The following is a 24,470-nucleotide window of genomic DNA, read 5'->3' as shown; positions in this document are numbered from 1 at the left end:
TTGTAAGTACTAAATCATTACACTAACCAGTACGTAACTACGTTATAAGGAGACTTAGGGCTCGATTCAGCGCTATAGCACGATTGAAAGGCAACGTTCCCGCTGCATTCACGGTAAACGCTGTATATAATGGCTCAATCTGAAATTACCTTTATTTCAAGTGCACAATAGTGCTGAACTTCAGCAATACAGATTGAATCAAACCCCCTAGATTGACCGATTTGTTTATAATATTCAATATTGTCTGAAATGGGTTTTGGCCTTGTATGTCTGTGCATATTGCTTTATGAAGACAGAGTGCTGTGTTAGTTTGTTTCTTAATTAAACTATGATAAGTAATCATTTTGAGGTTGTTTGGTGGGTGTCTCATAATAATTACCAAGTCTCAATTCTCTAGTGACTTACTCGATACATTAGTTTAGCGGACAGCTATCTAAACTTATCGTAAGCATGGTCTAATTACCGTGGCGCAGCAGACGAAGTCACTGCATCGCAGTACTTGATGCGTCACTACAGACCCGGGTTCGATCCCAGGCTGTGTCACAACCGGCCGTGACCTGGAGTCCCATAGGGCGGCACACAATTGGCCCAGCGTCATCCGGGTTAGGGGATGTTTGGCCGGGGGTCTTTACTTGGCTCATAGCGCTCTAGCGACTCCTTGGGGCGGGCCGGGCACCTGCAGGCTGACTTCCGGTAGTCAGTTGAACTGTGTGGCAAAATGTGTAGAATTACAGGAAATTAGCTTTGAAACTACACATCTTTCTTTACGCCCCATGGGAAAGTGTAGAATTGCAGCACAATTTTCTCTACGCCCCATGGCAAAATGTGCAGAATGGCAGGAAATGAACATTAAAACATAAGTTCTTTGCTGTCACTGGGGTGGGTTACTAAAATGTTTTGGTCACAAAGTGTGTGTTGGGGGGGGGGGGGTACGCAACCACAGCAGCCCTAAACAAAGAGTTACAGTCCATTTTACCTTAGATTGGAAAATGTAATGGTCAAAACATATTGATTTGAGAGTTGTAAAGGTAGGGTGAGGTCTGTGCTTTTTTGACAACACACATAAAGCAAGTCCTGCAGGCTCAAGTTTTATCTTCACTTGATTACTGTCCAGTCATATGGTCAAGTGCTGCAAAGAAGGCCCTAGTTAAGCTGCAGCTGGTCCAGAATAGAGCAGCACATTTAGCTTTTAATTGTAATTCGAGGGTTAATATCAATTATATGCATGCCAGTCTCTCTTGGCTAAGAGTTGAGGAGAGACTGACTGCATCAATTCCTGTTTTTATAAGAAACATGAATGTGTTAAATTCCAGATTGTTTGCAATAGTAAACTTACACACACACACACTTACCCCACCAGGGATCTATTCAGTCCCCAGGTTCAGAACAAATTCAAGGAAACATACAGTATTATACAGAGCCATAATTGCATGGAACTCCCTTCCATCTCATATAGCACAAGTGAGCAGCAAACCTGTTTAAAACAACAAATACAGCAACACCTCTCCATGTGACCTACTTCCTGTGTATGTACTGATATGAAATGTGTAACTGATAGATGCAAACAAACATGTTCATGTTTTTAAATGTAAATTGTTAAGTATTGTGTCTTGGACCCCAGTAAGACTAGCTGTCGCTATTGGCATCCTAATAAAATCATTATTTCTGTTTTAGACTGGAAAGGGTAGGAGGGGAATAATTCAGAGATGACATTGACTGGACAGGCAAGGCTGGCTACATACATCATCATGGTTCTTTCTTTTTATTATTTCTATCAGCTGTGGATGGGAAGAACAACAGTTCAGCAGAACAATGATATTACAACAGAATAGTCAGACCATAGATCTTCAGTGCCTTCAGAAAGTATTCATACCCCTTGACCTATTACACATTTTGTTGTTACAGCCTGAATTCTAAATGGATGAAATACTTTCTGCCCCTCTACATGCAATACGCCATAATGACCGTGTAAACATGTGTAGACATTTTTGCATTCAAAATTAAATACAGAAATCTAATTTACATACCCGAGTCAATACTTTGTAGAAGCACCTTTGGCGGTGATTATAGATTTCAGTTATCTTGGGTATGTCTGTATGAGCTATGTACATCTGGATTTGGGGATTTTCTTCCATTCAAGTTCTCAAGCTCTGTTACGCTAGATAGTGGTGGTGAACAGCAATCTTTGTCTTTCCATAGATTTTCAATGGTATTCAAGTCTGGGCTTTGGCTGGGCCACTCAAGGACTTTTACATTATTGTTCTGAAGCCATTCCAGTGTTTCTTTGGCTGTATGCTTATGTCCTGTTGGAACGTAAATCTTCGCGCCCCCCCAGTCTAAGGTCATTTGCACTCTGAAGCAGGTTCTCATCGAGGATTTGCCTGTATTTGGCTCCATTCAATGTTTCCTCTATCCTTACCACTCTCCCAGTTCCTGCCACTGACAAGCATCCTCATAGCATGATGCTGCCACCAGCATGCTTCACGACAGTTGGTGAGCTGTGCCTGGTTTTCTCGGTGCTTTGCATTCAGACCACAAACCTTTGCCTTATGATCGCAGTCTTTCACATGCCTTTTTTCTAAACTCCTGGTGTGCTGTCATGTGCCCTTTTCTCAGAAGTGTCTTCCGTCTGGCCATCCTCCCATAAAGGCCAGATTGGTGAAGTGTTGTAGAGAATGTTGTCCTTCTGGCAGGTTCTCCCATCTCAGTCAAGGAGTTCTGTCAGAGTGGTCATTGCCTCCCTGACCAAGGGCCTTCTTGTTCAGTTTGGACGGAAGGCCAACTAGACAGAGTCTGGGTAGTTCAATATTTTTTCAATTTCCCAATGATAGAGACCACGGTGCTCTTGGAAATTTTCAACAATCTAGAAATAGTTTTATACCCTTCCCCAGATATATACCTCATCACAATTTTATCTCAGCTCTAAGGACAGTTCCTTGGACTTCATAGTATAGTTCTGCTCTGACATCCACTGTCAACTGTGGACCTTATATAGACAGGTGTTTCTTTCAAATTCATGTCCAAACAATTTAACAAATTAGTCGTGACATCAAGGATAATCAAAGAACATTGGTTGCACCTGAGCTCGATTTGGAGTGTCATAGCAAAGGGGATGTAAATTTGATTTCTGTATTACATTTGCAAAACCTTTTTCATTTTTTACATGTTTTCACTCATTGAATTCAGGCTGTAACCCAACAAAATGTGGAATAAGTTAAGGGGTATGAATACATTCTGAAGGCCCTGTATATAACGTGTTTTAATTCACTGGAAACTGTGAGCAACATAATTCACAAATCCTTCCAAACAACCTCCCCCATATTAAAACATAATTCAAAAAGTTTCATTATTAAAACATTATTTACAAGTTACCTTGGTTCCCAGAACATAACCTTGTTACAGTTACACAATGAGCAAAAAGGAAAAACTATTTGCTCCAGTTCAAACTAAACACAGTGTCCTAACATTTCTGTACATTCACACACACAGGGAAGCTGTGTGGTAAAACTTGACTTACTACAGTCCATTTTGAGCATTGATATCGAGTGGTCAGGCCTTCTGCATTCAACAGTCCACAAACTGTCATGACACCCATTCCTGTCTCCCTCGTGACAGAAACCACAGCAGAATTAGCATCATCTCTTTTCATTATTATTCAGTGTTAAAATACACCAGAACCCCATACAGTTATTATTCCCTCTAACAGATAGAATGTATGGAAGTAAATGTAGCTATGACAAATGCATTATTTTCATTAAGACATTCTGATTTCAAGCAGCAGGTAGACTATATAGATTAGAGTAGTTTCTAATGTGCTCTGAGAATTAAACATACTTGGCACCTCAGATCTGTAAACAAGTTAAAATAATAAACAGCTTCCTAACACCACTGCTCAACATGAATAAGAATCCTTTAAAAGTAAAGACGTGAGTGGTTAGAGACACTTTCTCTTAAACCATGACAGAAACACTCATCAGAACAATATAAATGTCTTTGGAAATTCAACAGGCACTCAAGAAGTACAAGGAATTAGAAAAGCCAAATCAGTCCAAATATTTTAAAAATCACATCTTTACTTTGATCAGAACAGACTGCTTTTGAGGGCCAAATAAAATCACTTGTGGACCGGTTTTGGCACACAGGCACCCAGTAGCAGACCACTGGCATAGGGTTTTGGTCTTACCCTGTGGCCTTACAGGTAGATTACGCGTTCCTTGGTTGGTTTGCTAGCTATGTCTTTTGGGAAGGGTGGAGGATGGGGAGGTTCGGGTGGAGGGAAGTGGCTCTGGCTGTTCATCCTCATGCTGCTGCTAGACAATAGGGTCTGGGAGTGTTTGGCATTGGACAGAGGCACTGGAGGACTAAAGAAACGATCTGAGGAGGGATAGCAACATAGGGTTAACTTACTCATTGTGTGTCTGTACATGCGTGCGCCATGTTAATTTAGATCCTGAGACGTTAAAACACATCTCCAGTCATGGTAATAATCTGATAATGTGTATCTGGAAATCCCGAGGTTCTCGTCTTACCTGTTTGGTAGCTCCTGTGAGGACTCACAGTCCTCTTCCCTCGCAGACTCCCGCCCTCTTTTCTTGTCACTCTGATCGGCACCACCTGAGACATGTCTATAGATGCTGCAGGAAGAAAGACAACTACTCACTCCCTAACATAGAAAATATCAACAGTGGAGGTAAATGTTATAATTTGCTCAAAGATCTGACATCATGATCCCACCAGTGGCGGTTGGTGCTGTTTAAGATGAGGACACCATTTTTTATAAGCATGGCCTTATTTCTATAACAGCATATTGAATGACTGTCATTCGTATCCAATTCACCCAGTTCAATGTAACATCGATAGATTTAGGCTACTACTTGAATTCTCCCTATACCTATGAGGTTGCTTCAACCTAGCTATGAATGAACGTTTACAATGTAGGTGCACAGTTGCAAACTAGAGTTTCTATTGGACAAATTCAGGTATGTTTATCCCTGTTTGGTTCCGTTTAAGAAACGTTTTTCAACAGAATCGGCAGAATGAATACACCCCTGATCACACGCAAACAGTTCACTTTCATAGCTTGTTCAATTCCTTCTCACATCTACCCACTCTCTTCCTCTCACCTTTTCCCTTCGCTTGTGGACTTCAATGCACAACACATCAGCTGTCTATGACCAGGGGGGAAATGTCCAAGCTAAACCTTCATATCATAACCAATACATACAGCCTACATAATTTTCACCATATTAGCTAAAGTGATGTCCTAGTCAACATAGCTAATAGAACTAATGTGTTAGTAAACCCACTACAATCATGCTGTACAGTGTACAGTCAGTAAGCAGTTTAGAAGGCGGGCCCCGGTGGCAATAAATTAGTCAAACCAAAAGCTTACCTTGACTTGGAAGAGTTCAAGTGTTGGACAGTCATAGCCAGCTAGCTAACATAGCATCCCTCTCTGTTTGAGCTGGGTGTTTGAGTAGGCTAAACTAGCTAGCTCCATTTGCTCCTCCATTTAAGAAATTAATTTGTTCAAACTGTTCAACTATTGTCATCTTTCTCTCGCCGAGTCAACTACTCACCATATTCTATGCACTGCAGTGTTAGCTAGCTGTAGCTATGCTTTCAGTACTAGATTCCCTCTCTGATCCTTTGATCGGGTGGACAACATGTCAGTTCATGCAGCAAGAGCTCTGAGGTTGGAGGATGTCCTCCGGAAGTTGTCATAATTTCTGTGTAACAGTGGAGGCTGCTGAGGGGAGGACGGCTCATAATAATGGCTGGAACAGAGTAAATGGAATGGCATAAAACACATGGAAAGGATGTGTTTAATGTATTTGATACCATTCCACTAATTCTGCTCCAGCCATTACCATGAGCCCTTGTCCTCCCCAATTAAGGTGACACCAACCTCCTGTGCTGTGTAAATCTATGGAAGGCTGTTGAGAACCTTGAGCCTCTTTGGTTTTGTATTGAAGTCAGTATACCCAGACTAGGACAGAAGCTAGCTGTCCCCTGGCTACACCATGGTGCTGCCCTACAGAGTGCTGCTGAGGCTACTGTAGACCTTCATTGCAAAACAGTGTGTTTTAATCTATTATTTGGTGACATGTGAATATATGTAGTATATGATCACTTTTTTTATGTTTCACTATTTTTATAAAATTCACTGAGGATGGTCCTCCCCTTCCCAAAAAGCCCGATGAAGAGCCTTTGTCTTCAATACATTGCTAATAAAAACTATAGGAGCATCTAACCATCCAGTGTGGATAGTTTTATGTGATCATTTCTACCATGTCTGTAATGAACTATTCCGTTATATTCTACAGTGCTGTGTTCTGACCTGCACTATGCATGCGCTGGTGCGATCCCTTTTTTCTGCTCTTCTCCTTGCCCTTGCTGCTGAGGGTAGCCAGCTTGGTGGGGATCTGCTGCTGCACAGCCCCTGGCTTGTGGACCACCTGGTTGGTGGTGCTGATCAGGTGAATGGGAACCTCCGCTTTAGGGGGCGCAGGGCTGATGCTCTCCCTATGAAGGGGAACCTATAACACAATAATGTAAAGTTAGGAACACTGTAACCTTGTCCCCACGCTATCACGCACAGTTATTTTTTGAAATGGCGTCCCTTGTGTGCACTTCCGGTAATACCGTATACTCCGGGTGGTACAGAAACTGTATGACGCTATGAAAATCTGAATACCACCCAACCTTAGTTGTCGGAGATGATTGGTTGGTAGATTAAGTCAATGCTTATGCTCTGGGAGTTTCTCCTGCTCTTTCTGTATTGGCTAATGAAGGCCAAGTTTGACACGTTAGTCCACCAGACTCGCATTTGGGCGGAAGTGTCTGGGAACACTGGGAACTACTGGGAAACGAGTTACAACACACAGCTACAGGGATCAAACTCGTAAGAGTGTTGTATCGGGTGTACCATCTGATAGGGAACTTTGTCACTTTTCATGGAAATGCATTTTGTGAGGTCAGCATACAAAATATCAATACACTACAGTACAACAAATAGAATACAAAAACGCTGGAAGGTTAACACACATTCACATAGTCCTGTGGATAGGGTTTGCAAAGTACCGTTAACTTTTCCAAAATATTACACAAATCTTCTACTTCTTACACAAATCTTCCTATTTCTAGAATTTGGGGAAAGTTGCCGGAATTTGTCAACCCTATCTGTGGTTGGTATACTGTCCATCCATGGAGTCTAGCTCAAGTTACGTCCTAGCTATGTCTCACCTCTGGGGGTGGCTCCAGGAAAGCTGTGGCTAGAGAGAGGCTAGGTTGGATGTGGACCTTAGAGGCTGGGATGGGGGTCACGTCACCTCCCGTGGTCCAACCACCAATCAGGTCCCCTCGGAACGACTGTGAGAGGTCCCCTCGGAAGGAAGCAGAGTGGGGGAGGTCCCCTCGAAACGACTGGGAGTGGGGGACAGCCTGAGAAGAAGAAGAGAATGACCAGGTGACCTAAAAATCAATGTAAATAAATGCATAATTAACCTCCCTCTCACTATTGGTCCTCAGCCCTTAACGACCACACCACCTCCTCACCTGCTGAGTGTTGAAGTTAAAACTCCCAGGTTTGGCAATGGTCTTGTTCTTTTTCAACTTCATCTGTAAATCCAGGCGTTCCTTCTGTTTCTCCACAGTCCTTGTAGACTCTCTCAGCCTCTCCAGATCCTGTTGGTAAGGTAAGTCACATGAACAATGGAAACATGCCAGCAGCACTCACTTGGATAAAATTGGCAATTGATGCTTTGTGTTAAAAAAAACAACCTCTTAATAGACCATATTACATTTTGGTCATTTAGCAGACACTCTTATCACAGTAAGACCACCATTGTTATATTGTAACACTGTATAATGTAACAAAACAAAGCAGAAACCTGTTGGTAGGTTTCTCTCCATCTCTCCAGCTCCCCCCTCTCCTCTGCTAGCTTCTCCTTCAGTCTCCTACACTCCTCCTCTCTGTGTCTTAGCTCTGCCTCCAGGACCTCCGCCTGCAACTGGTGGCACGCCTGCTCCTCTTCCCAGCGAGCCTGAGAATGAGATGGATCAAATAGCAATGAGAGAAAAGTGAGATAGATAAGCAGGGGTGTCAAACTCATTACATGGAGGCCTGAGTTTCTGCTGGAGCAACTAGAAAACCAGGCGAGGAATGTTCCTAAGTAAATCAGTGATCAATCAAGTACAAGGGAGAAGCAAAAACCATGCAGACACTCTGCCCTCCATGGAACGAGTTTGACACCTGTGAGGCAGAGAGATGAGAGATATCATAGATAAAACACAATAGATAAGAGGATTAATCGAGATAAAAATAAAGACACAGGAAATTCATCCAGCAGGTGTAACCGTATAACAAGATTGTATGTATACATATACAACATGGCTATATTTTGGTAAAAGCTGAAAGACATAATAACTGATACAGTGTCTGCAGTTTAAAGCTCTATTCTAGCTACCTGTTCCTGATTTTGTCTGTTCCTGATGGTGTCTCTCTCCGTTTCTCTAACATAATAAACCATTTTCTACTTCAGGAGTTTAAATTGTGTTCTAGTCTGTGCTGTCTGCAGTTTGTGGAAGTTGGCCATCTCCTCTCTCCATTTCTATAATGTAATAAACAGTGTTCTAGTTCAATACCTGTTCTTGTCTGTGCTGTGTCTGCAGCTTGTGGAAGTTGGCCATCTCCTCTCTCTGTTTCTCCATGTTACGTTGTTTCTCCTGCTCCAGGAGCACATTTCCACGAGGACGGCCCGGATGCTCACGCTCTGACAGCGAGGCACGCTGCAACTCAATGTGGCTGTCCTGCTGGGACACGATGGCCTACGGGGACGGGCAGGGAACAAACTTAACACCAGGAGGCAGAGGACAAACTTCAGACCAGGGGACAGTCAGGGGACACAGTTAAAACCTATCTAATAGTAAGAGAAGACCGGCCAATCGTAGCAACTGTCTGTAGAATGTAAAGAATAGATACAGTATGTCTTACCAGCAGACTGTAGAGTTTCTGTGAGAGCAGCAGCACTCTGTCAAAGAACTGGGGAGAGAGAGAGATAGAAATAAGGTTGTGTAGCAGCTTTCGAATAGCCGTGGGAAAACCAATTGCAAGATTTGAGATGCACACAAGAATCCAAACAAATAACTGCAAGGTAAACAAAAGGTTCCAGTATTCCAGGTATACAAATTAGATCAAGGTAAAACATTTGCCATAACGCGTAGGCCTCACTTCCTGTTTCTATATACCCAAAATGTGGATATCCGGGCGGGCCCACCCATACTTACAACTAATTGAGGATAGAGGGAGTAATTGGCCTATTAGAATTCAAATAATAGAGCATAACCAAATTAATGCATAAACCACAGAGTGCCGTGAAAAATAATATGCCCCCTTTCTGATTCTCTTTTTTTTTGACACCGAATGTTATCAGATCTTTGACCAAAACCTGATGTTGGATAACGGGAACCTGAGTGAACAAATAACACAACATTTTGATAAAGTTATACAATACCCAATGCCCCTGTGTGAAAAAAGAAATTGCCCCTTACAATCATTAACTGGTTGTGTCATCTTTAGCTGCAATGACTGCAACCAAACACTTCGTAGAGTTGTTGATCATACATCGCTGTGGAGGAATTTTGGCCCCCTCTTACTTTAACTTAGAAATATTTGTGGGTTTTCATGCATGAACTGCTCATTTCAGGTTATGCCACAACATTTAAAATCAGGTTTAGGTCTGGACTTTGACTAGGCCATTCCAAAACTTTACATTTGTAGATTTTCAGCCATTCTGATGTAGAGTTGCTTCTGTGTTTTGGATCATTGTCTTGCTCCACGACCCAGCTTCAGCTCACGGATGGATAGCCTGACATTCTCCTTTAGAATTCTCTAATACAGGCCTCCCGAGTGGCGCAGCGGTCTAAGGTGTCACTACAGACCCGGGTTCAATCCCAGGAGGTGTCACAACCTGCCGTGATCGGGAGTCCCATAGGGCTACGCACAGTTGGCCCAGCGTCGTCTGGGTTAGGGGAGGGTTTCGCTCTAGTGACTATGTGGCGGGCCGGGCGCCTGCAGGCTGACTTCGGTCGTCAGTTGAAGGGTGTATCCTCCGACACAATGGTGCTGTTAAGAAGCGAAGTGTGGCGGGTCATGTTTCGGAGGACACATAACTCGACATTTGCCTCCCAAGCCCGTTGGGGAGTTGCAGCGATTGAGACAAGATCAAAATTGGAGAAAAAAAATACAATTCTATAATACAGAGCAGAAATCATGGTTCTTTCAATGATGGCAAGTCATCCAGGTCCCGTGGAGGTAAAGCATCCCCAAACCATCACACTACCACCGCCATGCTTGACCGTTGGTATGAGGTTCTTACTGTGGAATGCAGTGTTTGGTTTTCGTCAGACATAACGGGACCCATGTCGTCTAAAAAGTCAACTCAAGTTGGCCAAAAAGCACCTGGATGATTGTCAAGAATGTTCTATGGACAGATGTGTCAAAAGTGAAACGTTGTTATGTCTCTCGAAAACGAAACAGGGCATTCCAGGTTACCTTTATTTAATATTAGGATTTGATCTGAAAACAGTCAGTGTCAAAAATATACAAAAATAGAGAAAATCAGAAAGGGGGTAAATACTTTTTCACAGCACTGTAAATAAATTAAATGATCCTTTAAATATAAATATTATCTAATAGACAAATATTTGCATAACTAATAAAATACAAAAACTGGCTCCAACAGGTTAGCACAATAAAAAAAAGTGTGACTGCAGATATTCATGAACCTAAACATCAAGTTATGTTCAGACTTCAGTCATCTAGCAACACTAACCTCAGCTTCAGGAAAGGATGGATTTGGGCATGGAGAAGTCCAGTATGATGCTGGTGCAGGTGACTCATCAGCCTGTAATCACAATACCATGAATCAGACGAACTAAACCAGTCAATACCTCCCTCCCTGAGGAGAGAACAATAGCACACTTGTAGGAGGGAACAAGTGCCCACTTGGAAGTGAAAGGGAGAGAATGGGACAGCCACTCACTCACCGACATTTCCAGACTCTCTGACTGGTCAAGGTCCTGTAGCTGGGGGTCAGAGTTTGAATGCTGACCTCTGTCTAGAGGTTGTACCGCCACACTGCCTGGCCGTTCTCCCGCCTGTATATTACCATCTGGAAAACATGCACAGCAAATGTTGAACAAATAACTTTCAACTGTGTTCCAAAGAAAACACTGGATTTGTGAGATAAGGGGAATGATACAGTATGACCAGATATTAATACGAACAGTGGTATAATAAGGGAAAGGGCATACCTAGTGAGTTGTACAACTGAATGCATTCAACTGAAATGTGTCTTTTGCATTTAACCCAACCCCTCTGAATCAGAGAGGAGTAGGGGTAAATCCAGCAACCATAGTCCATCTATATGAGTTGGACTGAGCGGTATACTTACTCTTCATAAGAGGTATGGGATTGCAGACATAGCCCTCTAAGGTTTCGGCTCTCCTGAGTGCGGCTAGGTTCCGCAGCCCCCCAAGGCCTAGCCCCCCTTGAAGGACCCTTAGATCTTCGGGTCTCAAACTGTATCCCCGTGATCCCAGGAAGTCCTCTGGAGGGGGGTAGGGGTCTCTCAGAGTCACACCGGACAGGAGAAGGTTCTGCAGATTCTCCACTGATGAGAGAAGAAGAATAAACTAAAAGCTGATTATCTGACTGATAAGCTGACATTTGATTCTCATGGTGGGTCAATAAGTATTCACAATTCAAGTTGGAAGTTTACATACACTTGGGTGGGAGTCATTAAATCTCGTTTTTCAACCACTCCACACATTTCTTGTTAACAATCTATAGTTTTGGCAAGTCAGTTAGGACATTTACTTTGTGCATGACACAGGTAATTTTTCCAACAATTGTTTACAGACAGATGATTTCACTTATAATTCCAGTGGGTCGGAAGTTTACATACAAAGTTGACGGTGCCTTTAAACAGCTTAGAAAATTCCAGAAAATGATGTCATGCCTTTAGAAGCTTTTGATAAGCTAATTGACATCATTTCAGTCAATTGGAGGTGTACCTGTGGATGTAAAAATCAAAAGGGAAAATCAAAAGAAATCAGCCAAGACCTACGAAAAGACATTGTAGACCTCCACAAGTCTAGTTCATCCTTGGGAGCAATTTCCAAACGCTTGAAGGTACCACGTTCATCTGTACAAACAATAGTACGCAAGTGTAAACACCATGGGACCAAGCAGCCGTCATACCGCTCAGGAAGGAGACGCTCCAAAACCGCCATAAAAATGCCAGACTACGGTTTGCAGCTGCACATGGGGACAAAGATTGTACTTTTTGGAGAAATGTCCTCTCATCTGATGAAACAAAAATAGAACTGTTTGGCCATAATCACCATCGTTATGTTTGGAGGAAAAAGGGAGAGGCTTGCAAGCCGTAGAACACCCTCCCAACCGTGAAGCACGGGGGTGGCAGCATTATGTTGTGGGGTGCTTTGCTGCAGGAGGGACTGGTGCACTTCACAAAATAGATGGCATCATGAGGATGGAAATGTATGTGGATATATTGAAGCAACATCTCAAGACATCAGTCAGGAAATTAAAGCTTGGTCGCAAATGGGTCTTCCAAATGGACAATGACCCCAAGCATACTTCCAAAGTTGTGGCAAAATGGCTTAAGGACAACAAAATCAAGGTATTGGAGTGGTCATCACAAAGCCCTGACCTCAATCTCATAGAAAAGTTGTGGGCAGAACTGAAAAAGCGTGTGCGAGCAAGGAGGCCTACAAACCTGACTCAGTTACACCAGCTTTGTCAGGAGGAATGGGCCAACCTTCACCCAACTTATTGTGGGAATTATGAAAGGCTACCCGAAACGTTTGTCACAATTTAAAGGCAATGCTACCAAATACTAATTGAGTGTATGTACACTTCTGACCCACTGGGAATGTGATGAAATAAATAAAAGCTGAAATAAATCATTCTCTCTACTATATTATTCTGACATTTCACATTCTTTAAATAAATTGGTGATCTTAACTGACATAAAACAGGGAATTTTTACTAGGATTAAATGTCAGGAATTGTGAAAAACTGAGTGTAAATGTATTTGGCTAAGGTGTATGTAAACTTCTGACTTCAACTGTATATCAGATTTACTAAAGAAAAGGGTTAAGTTCCCTATTATCAGATCCTATCAGACCTAGCAGGAGTACCAAGGCCAGCCTATCAGAGGTGACAGTGGAGCTATTACAATATTGCTTTAACCTATCAAATCCTCTCAGATCTCCACAATTGCATTAGGTCTAGGGGTGGATTTGTCATACAAACTTACCCTCAGTGATGGCCCCCTTGAGCAGTGTCTCCCCCTGCTGGGGGTCTAAGTCGTCACTGCGGAGCAGCAGACGAGAGTGATTAGCTACATCTTCCAGCCCTGTTACAGCCTCCGCCATGTCAGCAAACATATGCAGCTTCTCTGTCAGGCTCTGCATGATCTGGGCATCCTTCATACACAGACTCCCTGGAGACACACAGATTCTATGGTCAGAAAAAAAACAGACCTACAGATACACACACATATATTCCATATGACGCGACAATGGGAGTTGCGGGCAGCTGTTGAGGACATTTTGAAGCGCTCGGGTAGAGCTGGTATGGGTAGCGTCTTTTACCTTGGAAGTCTCTGAGACTGGTTTAGCCTGGCCTCCTCCCGTTCACTGTACAGCTGCTCCTCCACAGTGTGCGTGGCCAAAGAGCTCTATTTTAATGTCATCCAACAAATCTAAAAGCCTGGAGTTGGCACTTGGATGCCAAATGGCATTGGAACTTGGATTGGAACCAGTGTTATGTTCCGATGACATGAAAATAGATCTCTTTGGCCACGCACACCAGTGGTGGGTTTGGCGTCAAAATAAGGATGCATGAACATAAATAAACCCCACACTGGCCAATGCCCTTAGCAATTCGAGTTTCAGCCAATGAGCTTCAGCCCCTCACTATTTGAGTGACAGCTAGCAAGATGCACACACAGAGCGAGAGCAATGACTTGGTGCACATAGAGTGAGCTTCAAAAGTACTGGGACAGTGACACATTTGTTTTAGCTCTGTACTCCAGCACTTTGGAATTATACAATGGACTATGGGGTTAAAGTGTAGAATGTCAGTTTTAATTTGAGGGGATTTTAATCCATATGGGGTCAACGGTTTAGAAATTACAGCACTTTTTGTAAATAGTCCCCCCATTTTAGTGGACCAAAAGTATTGGGACAAATTCCTGTGTATTAAAGTAATAAAAAGTTTAGTATTTGGTCCCATATTCATAGCACACAATGACTAGATCAAGGATGGATGCATTTGCTGTTTGTTTTGGTTGTGTTTCAGATTATGCACAATATAAAGGAATGATTCATAATGTATTGTGTCATTTTGGAGTCACCTTTTTGTAAATAAGAATATAATGTTTCTAAATACTTCTACATTAATGTGGATGCTACCATGATTATGGATAATCCTGAATGAATTGTGAATAATGATGAGCGAGAAAGTTAGACGCAGAAATATCAAACCCTCAAGACATGCTTTTGAGGGGGTTTGAGATTTGTGCGTCCGTCACTCATCATTATTCACACTTCATGTAAGATTATCCGTAATCACGGGAGTCCCCGCACTAATGTAGGAGTGTTTAGAAACATATTCTATTTTTATTTATAATAAAAGTGACTCCAAAATGACAATGCATAATGAATCATTCATTTATATTGGGCACAAAAAACAAACACAACAAAAACAAACACAGAAACACAACCAAAACAAACAACAAATGCATCCAACAAATTTGTAGCCACAAGCTAGATGTAGTGATCGCGTGCTTTGAATATGGGACTAAATGCTTAACCTTTTACGACTTTAATACACACAAGTGAATATGTCCCAATACCTTTAGTCTTTCGGCCAAGTTTCAGCCTCCTGGCAGAGGCCACCAGGCTAAAATGACCTGGTACTGGGGGAACTATGTACAAAAAGTGCTGTAATTTCTAAAGGGTTCACTCGATATGGATGAAGATACCCTCAAATTAAAGCTGACAGTATGCACTTTAACCTCGTTTTCATTGTGTCATTTCAAATCCAAAATGCTAGAGTACAGTCGTGGCCAAATGTTTTGAGAATCACACAAATGTTAATTTCCACAAATTTTGCTGCTTCAGTGTCTTTAGATTTTTTTTCAGATGTTACTATGGAATACTGAAGTATAATTACAAGCATTTCATAAGTGTCAAAGGCCTTTATTGACAATTACATGAAGTCAATATTTGCAGTGTTGACCTTTCTTTTTCAAGTCCTCTGGGCCACACACTGATGGCAGCCCATTCTTGCATAATCAATGCTTGGAGTTTGTCAGAATTTATGGGTTTGTGTTTGTCCACCCGCCTCTTGAGGATTGACCACAGAGAAAATGACTTTACCCAAGTCCTCAGCAGTCCAATCCCTCTACCTTTTGCAGAATATCAGTCTGTCCCTGATGTTTTATCTGGAGAGAAGTGGCATCTTCTTCTTGACACCAGGCCATCCTCCAAAAGTCTTCGCCTCATTGTGCATGCAGATGCACTCACACCTGCCTGCTGCCATTCCTGAGCAAGCTCTGTACTGGTGGTGCCCCGATCCCGCAGCTGAATCAACTTTAGGAGACGGTCCTGGCGCTTGCTGGACTTTCTTGGGTGCCCTGAAGCCTTCTTCACCACAATTGAATCGCTCTCCTTTAAGTTCTTGGTGATCCGATAAATGGTTGATTTAGATGCAATCTTACAGCAATATCCTTGCCTGTGAAGCCCTTTTTTGTGCAAAGCAATGATGATGACACATGTTTCCTTGCAGGTAACCATGGTTGACAGAGGAAGAACAATGATTCCAAGCACCACCCTCCTTTTGAAGCTTCCAGTCTGTTATTCGAACTCAATCAGCATGACCGAGTGATCTCCAGCCTTGACCTCGACAACACTCACACCCGTGTTAACGAGAGAATCACTGACATGATGTCAGCTGGTCTTTTTGTGGCAGGGCTGAAATGCAGTGGAAATGTTTTTGGGGGATTCAGTTTATTTGCATGGCAAATAGGGACATTGCAATTAATTGCAATTCATCTGATCACTCTTCATAACATTCTGGAGTATATGCAAATTGCCATCATACAAACTGAGGCAGCAGACTGAAAATTCATATTTGTGTCATTCTCAAAACTTTTGGCCATGACTGTACAGAGCCAAAACAACAAATGTGTCACTGTCCCAATACTTCACTGTAACTGTACACTTTTGGCTCGTGGACGCTACTTTCAGAACTACTGGCTAAGAAGCATACAAAAATACCAGATAATATTTTAAAGGTCAACTCATAAACTTTACCCAGTACCAGGTCATTTTAGCCTGGTGGCCTCTGCCAGGAGGCTGAAACTTGGCCGAAAGCAGATCTTCCAGCAAGACAATAACCCCAAATAAGTGGTTAATTGACCACAAAATCAACATTTTGCATTGGCCATCTCAGTCTCCGGACTTGAACCACGGTGAAAACCTGTGTTTGGGTAGTCCACAAGCGCAGATGAAGGATATCAAGGATCTGGAAAGATTCCGAAAAGAGGGGTGCCAATAATTTTGACCCCAATTTTTTTGAGAGAAAAAATGTTACATGTAAAAAATTGTTTTTGCATACAATATAGCTCAGTATGTGTATTATTTATTTGACATGTTTTTTTTGCTGATCTTTATCAAGGATGCCAATAATTTTGGATTTGACCATTTCTTTTTAAATCACCTTTCAGCCATCTGTTGGCTGCCTGCCAGTTGACAGCCCCCTCATGGAGCAGGTTTCTGGACCCCACTGCCAGGTCCTCTCTCTTGAACACCCTTCCATCCTTCAGCCTGCCGCGGGAATGAGGTTCCAAACTGCTGCCTATGTCTCTCAACCAAGAGGCCCTCTCATAGTCATGGACCTGAGAGTCCACAGCAGAGATGGTCTCTCTGATCAGAACCAGAGCTTGGGCCAGGGCATCGTGCTCCTCACTGTCAGCTGATGGGAGAAGATGGGATGAGAGTAGAGGATTGGGTTTGGGTTCATTCTAATTAAATTCAGTCAATTCAGGAAGTAAAATCTAATTTAATTTGTGAACAGCGCAGTTATCAAGCATGCTGGGCCTGGGGACTGAGTGCAAAGAGATATGCATCCTTGCCCAGCTGAACCCACCTTAAAGGCATTCAGTTACTTAACGGAGTCTGTTAGTTACCATCAGTGTTCTGTAGAATGCGTTCGACAAGAAAGGGGTACTTTGCGAGCCGCTGAGTCACCAACAGAATACATTCTGGGACTCCTAACTGCCGCACGATGGACAACCGACCGATTTTCGTAATCAAGTTCTGGAACTTCTTGTTGTTCTGTAGCTGTTCTTTGTAGAAGCTGACAGCATCTGTGTGGTGACTGCAGCATTCTCCATAGCTCTCCTTCATCCTCTCTCCCATCTCACCTGAAAACTACACCACCACATCATCATGATAATGATCAGGTAAACAACAAGCATCAGGTATGACAAAGGGATAGTACAGAGAGAGTCATGATTTCTTGAGAATGCTTTCTCAGAATCAAAGAGAGAGAGGGGGGCTATCTAGTTGATGGCTCCTACCTGTTTGTGTTACAGTGTAATGGTTCCTACATGTCTGTCTACATGTCTGTTTCAATGACTGTATATATGAATGGACCAAGCCATCGGTCACGTGAAACCATTCCTATGTGAAGACTCAATAGCGCATTGAAGCCAAATTAAGTCGGTTAAGATGGTGTCTCATGGAGACAACATGCGCAGTTTGAGCTATTCCAGGAAGTGAAGTTGCAGGCTAGCTCAGTGCTGCCCCTTCACATTCATTAACTCAAGATGAAGGCGGACCTGGGTACTGCAGGCGGCCATTAGCAACAAAAATAACTTATTCTGTGTGCGATTTTAAAATAATTGGTTCGAAGATAAACATCTGGTGTATTAGAAGCAATTATTGGTACTTTGATTGTCTTCAATATTTTCACGAAGATTGCCATTTTATCCATTCACTAAAATTGGGGATCATGTTTTTTGCTAACAATGCCTGTAGTACCGGGGTCGGCCTTCAACTTCCATGGCTTAAATGAGAGGTGGTAGGCGTTTTCCCTGGTCTGTGTGACTGTGTAATGGTTCCTACCTGTCTGTGTTACAGTGCAGTGGTTCCTACCCTTCTGTGTAATAAATGGTTGCTACCTGTTTGTGTAACAGTGTAATGGTTCATACCTGTCTGTGTGACAGTGTAATGGTTTCTACATGGTTGATGAGTATGTCTCCCAACTGTGCGACTGTGTAATGGTTCCTACCTGTCTGTGTAATGGTTCCTACCTGGTTGATGAGTATGTCTCCCAACTGTGTGACTGTGTAATGGTTCCTACCAGTCTGTGTAAGGGTGTAATGGTTCCTACCTGGTTGATGAGTATAGCTCCCAGCTGTGTGACTGTGTAGTGATTCTGTCCGTCGCGGCAGTCTCTAAGACACCACAGGAAGTGTTGGTGGATGTGCAGCAGGCTGTCCATCTGATGGAAGAGTAAAGGAAATGATTGCTGTACATGTAATACACCTATTGGTTTTAAGCAGGAGATGAAGTCACCGGAGGGAACATCCAGTCCAGCTTATGCTCCTTCATCTGAAGGCTCTGTCTCCGATCTCTCGCACTCTCTCCCCATCTCTCCGTGTGTTACCTGAGGGAACATCCTGTCCAGCCTAGTCTCCTCCATCTGTAGGTTGCGTCTCAGCTCATACTGGTACACACTCAGCAGCAGCTTTAAGGTCCGCATGTGGGACACCTCAGTCTGGATCAACTCTGACACACACACACACAGCATCATAATTATTATGGTTATAAAGTTAGTACCATAGTCATCATTATTACTGTTATAAAGTCATCAACATAATTGTAGCAATGGTTATCATCATCACCCAAATCAGTTCTTTAATGATAAGATCAGCTACCCTAGCTATTAGTCTTACCATAGATGACATCTTGTCTCTTTATAGCGTCTTTGTGTAGCCTCTTTATGTACTGCTGGTCCACAGAGACACTCCAGGACTCTCCCTCTAGGTCCTGAGCATCAGCCTCCAACTCCGCTAGCAGGGCACTGTAGTGGCCATCTACACACACACACACACACACAGCTTAATGGACATCTAGACACACACAAAACAAAGTGTCACAATAACACACAACAAACATAAGGCAGGTACAATAACACATACAGGACTAACTACTGCAACTACTGTAGCGTAGCTGACTCCCTGATCCTGTACCTTCTAAGTTGATGATGTCGGTGCTGGACGAGGAGAGGGACACAGAGTCCTCAGGAGGAGGGGGTCGAGGAGAAAGTCCTCGGACAGCATCCAGGTCATCCATGTGTTACAGTATGTGGGGGTTAAAGGTCAGGATGATGGGACCAAGGCCATGGGTAGGCCATGGGAGCCTGGGGGATGGAACCTGTATACAGGATTGCTGGATGGAGGGAGGAGAGAGATTGCATTTGTATTACATTGTGTTTTGTTATTTAATTGCTAATTTGTAAAGCTAATGAGAAATAACATGGCCAGGTCACAATACCACATACGGTACTGGAAGTTTGGTTTCATGTAAAGACAGTGTTTTGTTTGTTGTGACCTACTATAATTTTAGATGTTTAAACTGATTTTAGATTAGATACACACAAAAAATTGGACACCCCTTCAAATGAGTGGATTCGGCCATTTCAGCCACACCCATTGCTGACAGGTGTATAAAAATCGGGCACACCGCCATGCAATCTCCATAGACAAACATTGGCAGTAGAATTGCCCAGACTGAAGAGCACAGTGACTTTTAACGTGGCACCGTCATAAGATGCAACCTTTCCAACAAGACAGTTCATCCAATTTCTGCCATGCTAGAGCTGCCATGGTCAACTGTAAGAGCTATTATTTTGAAGTGGAAACATCAAGGAGCAATAACGGCTCAGCCACAAAGTGGTAGGCCACACCAGCTCACAGAACGGGACCGCCAAATGCTGAAGCGTGTAGCGCTTGCAACACTCACTACAGAGTTTCAAAATGATTCTGGAAGAAACATCAGCACAATAACTGTTCGTCGGGAACTTCAAGAAATGGGTTTCCATGGCCGAGCAGCCGCACACAAGCCTAAGATCACCATGCGCAATGCCAAGCGTTGGCTGGAGTAGCGTAAAGCTCGCCACCATTTTACTCTGGAGCAGTGGAAACGCATTCTCTTTGAGTGATGAATCATGCTTCACCATCTGGCAGTCCGGCGGACTAATCTGGGTTTGGTGGATGCCAGGAGAATGCTACCTGCCCAAACACATAGTATCAACTGTAAAGTTTGGTGGAGGAGTAGTAGCTCTGGGGCTGCCCCATAGTTCCAGTGAAGGGAAATCTTAAGGCTAGAGCACACAATGACATTCTAGACTATTTCTACCGTTCCTTGAAACGATCAAAAGCCTGAAAATACCCCAGACAAGAAGAGGATTAGATCGTGTTGAATCCTGACAGACTATTTTCTATTACAGCACAGAAACAAAGCCTGTGGTGTGGAAAGGAAAGAAAGCTGGTTTGACACACTTACAGCACCACAGCCCTAGTCAGACGAGCCCACTGACAACACACATGGCAGGGGCGAGGAACAGAGAGGGAGAATTCACACAACACAAGAGAGCAGGGGGCAATTCCAGGATCAAGAACTTGCACCGAGACTCAGATTTTTTTTATAAAAAAGTATGCCAAATAAAAAAACATTGATTTCAAAGTTTAACAACCCATACAACTCTATGCACAATGAATCCTTTTAACAATTCATAATGAATTTCAGTAAAATCTCCCTCAGTTTTTTGTGTCCACGTTTTTCGAATTAGGATTCCACGATGTCTGCAGAAAGAATGGGGTATCAGCTATGGCATGATACATTGACTTTGAAAAAAATCATTTTTGGTTATTGAACTACAGTAAGTGAAGAGGATTTACACCCAGTAACAGCATTGGGGTAATCAAATCTGAAGTAATCCTAGTCATCTATGTTTCACAAGTTTGCAGTGGTGTAAAGTACTTAAGTAAAAATACTTTAAAGTACTACTTAAGTAGTTTTTGGGGGTAACTTTTACTTCACTATATTCCTAAAGAAAATGATATACATTTCCTCCATACTCGTTACATTTTGAATGCTTAGCAGGACAGGAAAATTGTCCAATTCACAGACTTACCAAGAGAACATCCCTGGTCATCCCTACTGCCTCTGATCTGGCGGACTCACTAAACACACATGCTTCGTTTGTGAATTATGTCTGAGTGTTGGAGTGTGCCCCTGGCTATCTGTAAATAATGTCAGTGTTGTTGTGTGACCCTGGCTATCTGTAAATGAAGTCTCAGTGTTGGAGTGTTCCCCTAGCTAAAAAACAAGAAAATGGTGCCACCTGGTTTACTTTATGTAAGGAATTTGAAATTATTTATACTTTTGATACTTGAGTATATTTAAAACCAAATACTTTTATTGAAGTCGTATTTTACTGGGTAATTTTTACTTTTACTTTTTCTATTAAGGTATATTTACTTATACTCAAGTATGACAAATTGGGTACTTTTTCCACCACTGCAAGTTTGGACATCAAAGTACAGCACAGTAGATCACAGTACAGTAGAGTAGAGCACAATACATTAGTGAATTCAGCTTAGTGTGCTCTACTATACTGTACTGAACTATACTCTCCTTTTCTTTATTGTACTCTACTGTACTGTGCTATCCAAGTGTGAACCCAACTGTGGTTTGTGACAACTATGATTTCCCATTGTAACAAATTCAATTGCAGAAATTCCGTTACCGTTTTTTTTAATTTTTAGAAATCCCGTTACTGATTTGGTAACGGAATTTTGAGTTTTAATCACTTAATTAATACATAAAATTGATATCAGTAAAAACACAAATTGATAGGTCTATCTTTACTTGTTACTTCTGTGTATGTTCATTATCCTCCCTCTTCATGAGGGAGAAATAAAAAAATATCTTTAAGATGTGTTTTTTGTTAACGGAATTTCGAGGCACAAGGCAATATTTCTTAAACTTACAAGAGGCAAACATTTTCTCCAAAACTAAATATTAAAAAGTGTTAATATAACTTGTCAGGGGTCTTCAACATCATTGTTTTTTGATGCATTTCTAAAAACGGAAGACTTTTTCTGGTACTGTAGATGTTTTCTAAGACCCCTTTTAGGATGTAAAAAAATATGTAAATATGCCTACATTTAAAAATAAATAATTAGTCTCTTAGCTTTAATTTGAGACCCAATTTGACATGCTCCTACGAACTTGATTGATGTTCATTAGTATCATAGCATAGACCTAACGGTCACAGTTGTGAACTGACCCCATCAACTAAATTGCATTGAAATAAAATATGCTATCAACTTCATGAAGCCTTCATAGATCCTTTATAAGGAAAAAAAAGTCATAAGCATATGTCATGCTAAAAAGGATGGAGAAAGGGTTATGTCCCATGTAAAATGTCAGTACACCATCAGTATGTATGGGCCTCAGAGCAAGTTTGGTCTTATATGTCCAACCACTGTAGCTCAAAGATCTCTCTCTACTGGGTGGGTGGACACACACACACCAGTGACAGCCTAGTGACACCAAGGCTGGCCGAAACATACAGACAGGAGTGTGTGCCATAGAGGAAAGTAACCCACTGGCTGCATGTGTGTGTGTGAATGTGTGTGGCTTAGATCACACAGCTGGGTACTAAAGACACAGTTCACACACCCTTCTGTCGCTACAGTCTCTGGCTCACGTGTTAAGTACACAACAGACAGGACACAGCTTCCTCCTACAGCACACAGAGAGTCAAGAAGAGGCACCCTATTCCCTACATGGTGCACTACTTTTGATCAGGGCCCATACAAGTAATGCACTACATAGGGAATAGGGTGCCATTTAGGAATGTAAGTTTTACACTTCCCCATACTGACCTGGGAGGAAAGGGGAGGAGGGGAGAGGGGGTGTAGAGCGTGAAATACAGGTCAGCCAAGTATCCCGGCAGGTGAACGCAGTGCCAATAGATGAATGCTTTCTCTACTTTCAATGCATTCTCCCAGAAAAAAATTCTGTAAACGAATGTAATGCAAAATAAAAAAGGTGCGTAAATGGCATTTATACTTCACTACAACATTGACTGCCTGTAAAACATTAGTCAGTACACTGCCACTAGCAAATGTTCAACATGCTCCCTTCATGATGTCCACAGGGTAGGGGCCTTGACACACTTTACTCATTAACAGGAAATAGCTAAACGTATATTTCTCTCCCTTTTGCTCTCTCGCTCTGTGCGTGCGTTTGTGGACTGTGGAGGTGAATTCTCATGGCGAGAGTCTAAATCCTTGGGTTGGGGGAAAATGATGTGAGTGGTGTGTGAGTAAGTGAGAGAGAGTGAGCTCCAGCACAGCTAGCTAGGCCTACTTATAATCATGTGACCTACTCCCATCAGGGGTTCTGCATGAACAAACCGAAAAATACAGAATACAGCCTCACTAATGGCTGGGCTGGCCTGGTCTGGCCCAGGGCTCCTGCTCCCCCCCCACACCATATAGGTCGCTTGCTCAACAGTGTCCCATGTTTAGTTTCTATCTGAGAGGTGATCGTGACACCTGTCAGATCTTCTAACAGGGTCCATGATGATCTGGCTTTCTAATGTAATGTACTGTTTTTAAACACTGCCACTGAGGTTTAGAACCTTTTCACTCCCTAACAGGGAATAGTCCCGAGTGTGAATGGCAGGTGTTAATTTCAGTGGTGGCGAGAAATGTGTAGATAAATAGGTACAAGTGGGTGTCTGTTAACGTTTACACTTTGATGTCTTGGAGAGAGATGGATATTCAAAATCTTAGTTTGACAACAGATAACATCCAAGTGACTTGAATGACTTTCAACAGCTTATTTTGAGCAAATATTGCATTGGTGTATGAATTTAAGTATGAAGGCTACAAGGCATATGTTTGTAAAGCATTTCATTTCAGTACGTCAAATACATGTCGGTAGAATTTTCGAAAAGTTATTTCAAGTTAAAATGACTGGGATCATTACAATTTAACGTTTTTATGGCGACCCAACCAACCTAGCAACATTCATTTGCCAGGTCCACATAGGCTGTAACACCTGACCTGACTAAGTCAACAAGAAGTATTTCATTTGCCCGTGAAATAAAATTATAAAATACGACATCAACTCGATAGTCTCGATAAATTCTTACCCCACCCTCGAACTAATTCCAGCACAAACTGTAGTAAAAATGTTGTTACTTTGTATCAGCTGCTAAGGATCCCGGATAGCATCGACAGCGTTTGCGTGTACGAGCCTGCGCCGTTTCCTACATAGAGATAGAT

At 42.4% G+C, this 24,470-nt stretch overlaps 1 protein-coding gene across 4 annotated transcripts; it reads right to left on the bottom strand.

The window, feature by feature from the left end:
- Positions 1–1,735: 1,735 nt before the first annotated feature.
- Positions 1,736–24,470, bottom strand: LOC115102894 (rho guanine nucleotide exchange factor 18-like). 4 transcript variants are annotated; one of them, XM_029623315.2, is made up of 20 exons: positions 24,338–24,451; positions 23,061–23,195; positions 19,356–19,554; positions 19,059–19,199; positions 18,770–18,891; positions 18,494–18,604; positions 17,286–17,529; positions 16,817–17,071; positions 13,347–13,532; positions 11,457–11,675; positions 11,050–11,174; positions 10,836–10,907; positions 8,996–9,043; positions 8,647–8,829; positions 7,893–8,045; positions 7,558–7,686; positions 7,246–7,443; positions 6,341–6,539; positions 4,530–4,634; positions 1,736–4,374 (listed from the first exon to the last, which is right to left on the bottom strand). In XM_029623315.2, the coding sequence occupies exons 3-20, from the start codon at positions 19,456–19,458 to the stop codon at positions 4,193–4,195; spliced, it is 2,775 nt and encodes a 924-aa protein (XP_029479175.1). In that variant the 5' UTR covers positions 19,459–19,554; positions 23,061–23,195; positions 24,338–24,451; the 3' UTR covers positions 1,736–4,192. The 4 variants fall into 4 exon arrangements, with proteins under 4 accessions (XP_029479175.1, XP_029479176.1, XP_029479177.1 ...); XM_029623316.2 differs by having other exon boundaries at positions 24,387–24,439; XM_029623317.2 differs by lacking the exon at positions 23,061–23,195 and having other exon boundaries at positions 24,387–24,470.

The sequence above is a fragment of the Oncorhynchus nerka genome, linkage group LG20 (genome assembly GCF_034236695.1).
Source record: "Oncorhynchus nerka isolate Pitt River linkage group LG20, Oner_Uvic_2.0, whole genome shotgun sequence".
NCBI classification, from domain to species: domain Eukaryota; kingdom Metazoa; phylum Chordata; class Actinopteri; order Salmoniformes; family Salmonidae; genus Oncorhynchus; species Oncorhynchus nerka.
Note: the sequence above shows the minus strand (reverse complement) of the source record. Positions and strands in the feature narration are given on the sequence as shown.